Raw genomic sequence first — 9029 nt, forward strand, 5'->3', positions numbered from 1 at the left:
AGCATCTTATTAGGGCTGCCTAGCGCAGCGCACCCTGTTAGTGACCTGCACTGCAGGCACCAACTTACAAACTGAGCTCCAGTGCCTGGAGGCAGGGCTATAGAGGAGGCGGTGCAGTGCATCCTGGGAACAGTCAAAGCTTTAGCCTGTTGGTGCCTCGGATCAAAATCCAACTCTACACCCCCGATGGTATTCCCTGTGGAATACCAGTGTACCCAGCTGCAGAAAGATTCCCCCCCCCCCCCCCCCCCCCAATCTACTTATCCATACATGACTATTTATATGGCGATTCATTTTGGTCCCTTAAAAGCTACATTGCAATATATGCAGCATTATTGGCCAGGAAATGGGTAGCAGTGTGGCATACCTGCCCAAAGAGCAAGTCTCACACTAATCTCAAAGCCTACCCTGGAATTTCTATTTTAGCCAGGTATGCCCTGCTGCTATTGAAGTTTCCTATTGTTTGAAGGTGCCCATAAATGTTGCAATATTAACAATAAATACAATATAATTGGAATTACAATATAATTTACCGCAAATGACAATAAACGGGAATGACACTAATACTGATCCAGCAACTCACAGGGATCAATTTTGTATTTAGCAATGATACTAAATTATTTTTTTTGTTATGTATTGAAAATTGTGGAAATGCCACATTTGAAGGTCTGATTCAGGAAGACAGACGCATGGGAGTTAGTGATACTGCTGCAGTATTGCTGGTGAAGTTCAGCATGTCCTGGCTACAGGTGCTTGACAGTGAATTCTGATTTACTGTATGCCGGGATAACTGCTTTGGTGTACCGTTGGAACAAATGCTTAGACCAGTATGGGGACTATGTGGAAAAATAATCTGTAGCAAGGCCATACTATTGATTATATGCACGAGTTGAATACATTTCTGCAATTAGAGGTCTTGTTACCTTATTTACTGAACCACCCTTGTAACTCGCAGGGACAGTGTAGTGGTAACTACTGTCCCTGCAAGTTACATCCTGGGTTACTGAAGGAGTCTCCACATTTTTGATAGACTCCTCCAGGGAAAGGGACCTGAGCATGTGCACAGTGCAGTTTTCCACAGGCTGCTGCATTAGGCTACTGCTGCATAGCGGCTAGAAATAAAATGATACAGAAACAGCGGTTTCTACATAATTTAATGAAAAACTGGTCTGATAAACAGGCCTCCTAAATCTTAGAAATGTATCTTTTTAGGACTCGGGCCAAACAGCAGCATCAAATAGGTTACCAATAGAGCTATCGACTGATTACCACCACGTATATAATCTAGTGTTCATGCTAGCACCCTGCACCTAATCAGTAAGGAGTGCATGATTTGATGGGCAAAATGTATCGGGTTGGGTATGGGCGACGCCGGGATCCCGAGGTTTAGAATGCCAGCGGGGGGAGGGGGGTTGTGAGCGCAACCAGAGGAAACTAATGCAGATATATTTTAAATATACAAAATAACCAAATCAAAGTAACATCAATTACAATTTTCATAAAAAGGAAAAATAAGAATTTACTCACCGGTAATTCTATTTCTCGTAGTCCGTAGTGGATGCTGGGAACTCCGTAAGGACCATGGGGTATAGACGGATCCGCAGGAGCTTGGGCACACTATAAAGACTTAAAATGGGTGTGAACTGGCTCCTCCCTCTATGCCCCTCCTCCAGACCTCAGTTAGAAAACTGTGCCCAGGAGAGACGGACATTTCGAGGAAAGAATTTATAATGTTAAACACAGTGAGTGTTATACCAGCTCACACCACGAACATACCGCAAAACATGGCCTTTAACAGAATACCAGTCCACGATATGAAAAACATACAGCCACATGCTGAGAGAATATGTAACACAACCTGTGTGTCAACCCAACCAATAATAAGAAACCACATGCCAAGGCATGAACGTCGTCAGCAATAGCCTGACAGAGAAGAAACACCACAAAGTGCAACCAAAATCAATAACTGCAGACACAGTACGCACTGGGACGGGCGCCCAGCATCCTCTACGGACTAGGAGAAAAGGATTTACCGGTAGGTATTAAAATCCTATTTTCTCTTACGTCCTAGAGGATGCTGGGGACTCCAAAAGGACCATGGGGTCTATACCAAAGCTCCAGCACGGGCGGGAGAGTGCGGACGACTCTGCAGCACCGATTGAGCAAACATGAGGTCCCCATCATCCAGAGTATCAAACTTGTAAAGCTTAGCAAAGGTGTTTGAAACCCGACCAAGTAGCCGCCCGGCAAAGTTAACCCACCGAGACACCTCGGGCATCCGCTCAAGAGCCAATCTTCCTAGTAGAATGGGTCTCCCCCTACTCCGACAACTGCAATCCAGCCGTAGAACTAGCAAACCAAATCGTATCACAGATCCAGCGTGTAACAGACTGCAGAGACGCAGGCGCCCCAAGCACGCTGGGAGCATACCGGACAAACAGAGCCTCTGTTTTCCCAAACGGAGCCCAATTGGCGACATAAATCTTCAAAGCCCTAACCACATCGAGAGACATTGAATCAGCCAATGCTGAAGTTATCACAGGCATCAAACCAGGCAGGTTTTTGATAAATCCCGAAAATCCGTTTCGGCAGAACTACTAACCGAGTTCTCAATTCTATCCACTCAGAAGATCAAACAGGGGCTCTTATGAAACAAAGCCGCTACTGCCAACAACCGCCTTGCGGGTGCCCAAAAAGCAAAAGCATGACCACTCTCCAAGAGAGAAATTTTAACCCAACCTTTAATAAAGGTCCCAATCAGTGAGACACAAAACACGCAACACCACGTCAAGAGCCCACTGTGCCAATGGGGCACAAATGGAGGTTGGATGTGCAGTACTCCTTTCACGAAAACCTGAACTTCCGGAAATGTGGCCAACTTTTTTTTTATAGAAAATTGACAAGGCCAAAACTGCACTGAAACAAAGCCTAACTGTAGGCCTGCATCCACTCCTGCTTGCAAAGAATGGAGAAGAGCGACTCAGCTGAAAATCCGCCGTAGGAAGCTTCTTAGATTTACACCCAGACACATATGTACGCCAAATACGGTGTTAAGGCTTCGCCGTTACTTCATTTTTTTAGCCTGAAGAAATGCGGAAATGAGCTCACTGGGAATACCCGATCGGACTAGGATATGGCGTTCAACCGCCACGCCGTCAAACGCAGCCGCGGTAAGTCCTTTTTTTATCTAACCGGGACAGGAGAACAAGGCCCTGAACCTGTACCTCCGATATGGCGTCGCGCATTACCTCCCCTTCCAGAGGGGAAACGGTAAGATCTATTAGGAAACAGTGAGGGGAAACATCTGTAACTCCAGACATTCCCCCTCTGTATTCTACAATTAACTCACGGGTCCTGGTCTATTCCCGGACCAACTGAAAGGTAGTAGCCGAGTCCCCACCGGAGTGGGGTCCAGGCAGGTAGACTCAGTACCATGTGGTGGATGTGTGAGAAACAGAAAACGATCTCCGCTTCTGCGAACCTAACAAGGCTGCAGAACACTTACCTTTTCACACTCCATCTGCACAGAAAAGGAAAAAAGAACGGCATCAAACTAGTTAAATCGACTGCATCCCACAAAAGAATGCGTCACCAACCGTTGTGAGGGAATCTAACCCACCAAGTTAGATTTATCAGCAGCATTCGCTGAGATTGACTGAAGTAAGGCATCCCCAAACAGCGGTACACCGACCCAGGGAAAAAACTCCAGTATCACTCGGAGTCAGCCACAGTATTTCCCCGGCTACCTCCTGTATACGCACTGTAGCCTGCCACGATATATAGAGAAAACCCCACATAAGGAAAATCCCCTATCTCTGCAGAATAATTTCATCGGATGTCCTTCCGAATATAAACACTCCCTCATGTGCATGTAATGCAAATAAATCCAAAGAATAGAAATAAAATATCACTTCGCTTCCTGTATCCGATCCTTTGTGACAGGATGCCGTGTCGACCAGGAGTTGGCTTTCACAGTATCTTCTCCGCGCAGGAAAAGAATAAACATTCGGACTCCTTGAGAGGACGGGAGACCCCCTTGTCACGGCCGACCTAGAGCTTTATCAACAGAGCGACCAGCACATGAGAAAGAATACTATTACTTTAACATTCATTATAATCATAAGATGAATATATATATTGCAATACACAAACACACATATCCTACCTATATATACATACATATAAGCGGAATGTCCGGAACCTTCGGGACCCAAGTGACATTAATGTGTTCTGAATGTGTATGACCATGTACTGAATCCGCAGTTGTTGCTCTACCAGTAAACATTATAGTCGACAGAAAACTTAGTAATCGACGACAGCAGGGAGTAGTAACCAGGCAAAATAACATACTTGCGACCCCGAGGGGTCCGAGGGAATTATACATAAATAATTTTAATAACATTCCCCCACAAATCATGTCTGTGCTCGAGCCCCAGACTCCCTGAACCGAACCATATAAATACATATAAATTTATATACAGGTATAAGTCAGTTACAGCATATCAATTTACACCCGGTAATAACAGTTGGTGCCGACAGGGTCACCCACCTACTACTGTGCCTCCCATACCGTGTTTACTATGAAGAAGTATAACACAACCGATCTGTCGACTCTGTATCAAGTACCAAACAGGCGTAGGCGATGCCGACAATGAACCCCAGAGGCGTTAGGGACAGAACATTCACACATGTCGACACAAGTGTATATCTGACAGGGAGGACACAGAGAGTAAACACAACAATGAGTACATGCCCATTTCCAATTAAATAGTGTTATACATTCCTAAATAACACTAACAAAATGTGCCCCCCCCCTTGTTTGTGCTATACACATATTTTGGCGGGGACATTGAATAAAAATGGCGCTGTCTCTTGCTGTGAGGGCTAAGCCCCGCCCCTTATCGGCACGCGGTAGCCCACTATATTAAAAAAGTTTTATGCAGGCAGGGGACCATATACAGTGGCTACCCACTGTATATGTTCTCTGGGAATGTAAAACCTGTGCGTTGGTGCATGGAGCATAGCACGACCGCTGCATGTTACCTCCGTTACTGAAGTCTTCTGCCGTCACTGAAGTCTTCTGTTCTACTAATACTCACCCGGCTTCTGTCTTCTGGCTTCTTTGAGGGGGGGTGACGGCGCGGCTCCGGGAACAAGCATCTAGGCGAACCAAGTGATTGAACCCTCTGGAGCTAATGGTGTCCAGTAGCCTGAGAAGCAGAGCCCTTAAACTAAGAAGAAGTAGGTCCTGCTGCTCTCCCCTCACTCCCACGCTGCAGGGAGCCTGCAGCCAGCAGGTCTCCCTGAAAATAGAAAACCTAACCATAAAGTATTTTAGAGAAACTCCGTAGAGCTCCCCTAGTGTGTGTCCCTTCACTCCTGGGCACAAAGTCTAACTGAGGTCTGGAGGATGGGCATAGAGGGAGGAGCCAGTTCACACCCAGTTTAAGTCTTTATAGTGTGCAAGCTCCTGCGGATCCGTCTATACCCCATGGTCCTTTTGGAGTCCCCAGCATCCTCTAGGACGTAAGAGAAATAGCTTCGCCAGGTATGCCACTTAATGCGAAGAAAGAGTTAGTGATTCTCTCTTTTTTTTTTTGACACATTGCTGGTGGGTAGACTCTTAATGAAACCTGTAACCAAAGATGCCTTTTTAAACAAGACAGCTTAAAATAGCCAAACACTGAAAAGAAAGAAAGGGTATGCAAACACAATTTCCATGGACAGACTATGGGGCTAATTCAGACTGGATCGCAGTCTGAATTTTTTTGTGGCGTGCGCCCGCGCACCCCGGGAGCCCAGTGAGATGCTAAAATTATCTCTGGGCTGCGATCGTCTCTGCCTGATTAGTACGCCGTTGGTCTGGACCGTTGTCGGTGTAAGCCGTGACGGCTGTGGGATGTCACACACAGCCACGGCGACTAGCGGCCTCCCAGCGCACAGGAGCTGCGCTGGTAGGGAGCAACTCGCCAGGTACAGAAGTGTGCGATGCTTTTGCACTAGTGTGGTGGGCGGGGTAGGACCTGACATGCAGGGGGATGCCCCCACATGTCAGAGTAAATGATCCTAGATGTACTAAATTTAGCACATCTATGATCAGACCTGAATGACCCCCTATAAGCGGCAGACAGAGGGGCTGGCAAAAGAAGAAGTCAGCCCTAAACTGTGCATCTGCCTAATTGCAAACATGGTTTATGGAAGTAAAATTGTTCTACTCACAGGGGAATTCTATATTCTTCTAATATTTATCATTTTAAAGCCTTCTGAACCAGAGGACAGTACTGCAGCAAGGCCATATGGGATCGGTATGCGTGATCTGCGGATGGGATGCGAGCAGTCACAATATCGGCGCCGGCATCCGGATGGTCACGATCCCGACAGGGACGAGGTAAGTATTCCAACCCCCCCCCCCCTCCCCTCCCTCTCCACAGCCTAAACCTAACCTCCCCCCTGAGTGCCTAACCCTAACAACCCCATGCACCCAAACCTCTCCTCCTCCCCCCCCCCCCCCCCCCCCCCCCCCCCCCCCCCCGCCCGGCACCACCATACCCTAACCCCCCCCGGCTATACTTACCTAGGGAATTCTAGCTGTTGGGATTTCTGGTGTCGGGATATTGACCTACACGGGATTCCGGCACCGGTGTTCTGATGAGTGTCGGGATTCTGACGTCTGTATTGCGACTGCCGGTATCCTAACACCCAGGTTGTTCCTAACAGCCGGTATCTTGAATGTATACCAGCTATACAGTCTGTGACTAGCGGTATATTTCAACTTACATTATTTTCATCCTGTACTCTAACTTCCTTTAGCACCTTTCTTGTCCTGGGGCTTGCCATTTTCCTGCAAGACAAAACACAGAGCTTTATAATTTACACATGATGTAATCGTCCTGTTATGTTGCTAGCTGAAACACCTATCATTATATAGTGTGCATAACTGGACTGGAATACTGATTTATCACAAACACATCTCATGAATTCTGGTACAGTAAACTACAGAGTATGTGGCAGGTCATTATCTGTGAAATAAAAGATTATGTGAATACAGGGCTTCCTGGAACATCTGCCACAATATGTCAGCAAATGATGGAGGTGATAAAGGAAAAGGAGTAACCCACAGCAAGTTCAAGTTCAGAACATGGGACCCCCTGGATTAGCATAACTAAACTGATTCAGATCATTAAAACGTGTATGCTCGCCATGTTTCGGGCAGGTTACTATTCCCAGCAGATGTCTATGTGGATAGTAGTAGTAGTAGTAGTAGTAGTAGCAGCAGCCCAGGAGGTCCCAAGTTCTGAACTTGAACTGTGGTGACATATAGGGAGACACTGAAAGGAATGACACTCTGGTCTTCATAAATGGAATGATAACTGACTTGAACAGGACAAGATTGAACTTTCATTTATATTTCATAAAATCAAGATGATTTCACATATTTTACATGTACAGTAGAATGACAACTGTTTACTAGTGAATGACAGCTGTTTTATTTGCCATCCTTGAGCAAAAATGTAATTAAAACAATGCATATGTCCCATATAAAGACTCTGATTTTTCTATGATCCCCTAAGCGCACACTCTACTCCCTTTACATATGTGCTCTCCTATATCCATACCCCAATACCATTACCACATAATGCTGAATGGCATCTGATTTATATGCCACCCCTAAGCAACAATGTCATTAACACAGTGCATATTTACCATATAAAGACATATCTGTGCTTAAAATGCCATCTTCCCACTGGAAACGCATAGAAAATGGTGCCTGTAGTCAATATGCATATTATGATACGGTTACCTTTGTTGATATAATACAGTACAGATATGCTATATAATGGTATCACTTATGAATATGTTTTTACAGTTTTAGTTATATATATGTATATGAAATTTTATTTCTTTTTTTTTTTAAACGGTGTATGCTTTTGTTGTGGTTTGTAGGATCTATACACTTATACCCAGAGATTTGTAGAACTGGAGGTAATTATACTGAACATTACCCCTTTCTGTGATCATCTTTCCAGTACATCCCAATGCCATGTCATTGTGCATGTAACATACGTGCAATCGTCATACAAGACGTGTGCTGCACAGGTGTAAGGTGTTTTTTAATATATGTAAAAGTTCAACCTGTTCCCATTATAGCCGGTTGGCACCCCCTCTATGCAGAGCAGAGCTGTCATTCCTTTTACTATCTCCCCCCACAGTGTACCTGTCTGTGCCCGAGCTGCTGCTGTATGATCCCCCGTACCTACAATACACCAGGCGGCGGCTGCTGTGTCTCTAGTGATGAGGTCTCCGGTGTCACTGTGTGACTGTTTCTATCAAAGAGGAGCCCGTTATGCCACCGGTGTCCTGTCTCTCTCACTCCGCCGCCATCTTCCGGCTACGTTGCAGCTTCGCAAAGGATTCTGTAACTCTGTAACAGGCTGGCACTCCGAGGGGAGGAGGAGAGGGAAGGGGTGGCCACCACACTGCCTGCGTATTCCATGTCGCTAACTGGAGAGAGCGTCGCGTAGTGCGGTGTCGGGTGGTTGGGGGAGGATTGGAGGCTTATTAGAAGTAGCTTCCTGGCTTTCAGGTATCTGCATTCATTGACGTGGAACATTCAGGCAGTATGATGGTCACCTCTTTCCCCTCAAGCTCTTAGCCCACTAGTTCGCTACTTCTAACCAGAATCCCTACCTGTGTCACTCACGAGTCACATAAGAAGCTCCGCCCCTCCAGGCTACGTACAGGTGAGCTGTTGCTGAATGACTTTTTGATGAGTGTTAATGAGGGTATAAGGAGTGCTAACAGGATGAGTGAATGTGTTACTGGGTGCTGGGAGGGGGACATGATTAATGAATGGGTTAATCAGTGCTGGGTTGGGGCAGTTTTTAGGTGCTGAGTGTGGGTGTTAATGCATACCTCCCAACATGACCCTCTCCAGGAGGGACAGAATGCTCTGCTCCTGCACTTCCCTCTTAATATATGATTGCTATCACCTGTGCTAAAACACCTTTCTTATCCATTAACCTGTTCAA

The 9029-nt window shown here is 46.0% G+C and overlaps 1 protein-coding gene across 11 annotated transcripts in view; it reads right to left on the reverse strand.

The window, feature by feature from the left end:
• The window catches only part of ARFGAP1 (ADP ribosylation factor GTPase activating protein 1), a 59159-nt gene extending 50446 nt beyond the window's left edge, over nt 1-8713 (reverse strand). For 8 of the 11 annotated variants that reach the window (XM_063959248.1, XM_063959246.1, XM_063959252.1 and 5 more), the window contains exons 1-2: nt 8255-8344; nt 6778-6841 (exon numbers count right to left, since the gene is read on the reverse strand). In XM_063959248.1, the coding sequence (XP_063815318.1) occupies nt 6778-6837 (60 nt within the window). In that variant the 5' untranslated portion in view covers nt 6838-6841; nt 8255-8344. Of the gene's footprint in view, nt 1-6777; nt 6842-8215; nt 8345-8688 lie in introns of those variants that run through there. The other 3 variants (XM_063959244.1, XM_063959242.1, XM_063959243.1) reach the window with 3 other exon arrangements.
• Nucleotides 8714-9029: the final 316 nt, after the last annotated feature.

This window comes from Pseudophryne corroboree, chromosome 3 (assembly GCF_028390025.1).
Source record: "Pseudophryne corroboree isolate aPseCor3 chromosome 3, aPseCor3.hap2, whole genome shotgun sequence".
NCBI classification, from domain to species: Eukaryota; Metazoa; Chordata; class Amphibia; order Anura; family Myobatrachidae; genus Pseudophryne; species Pseudophryne corroboree.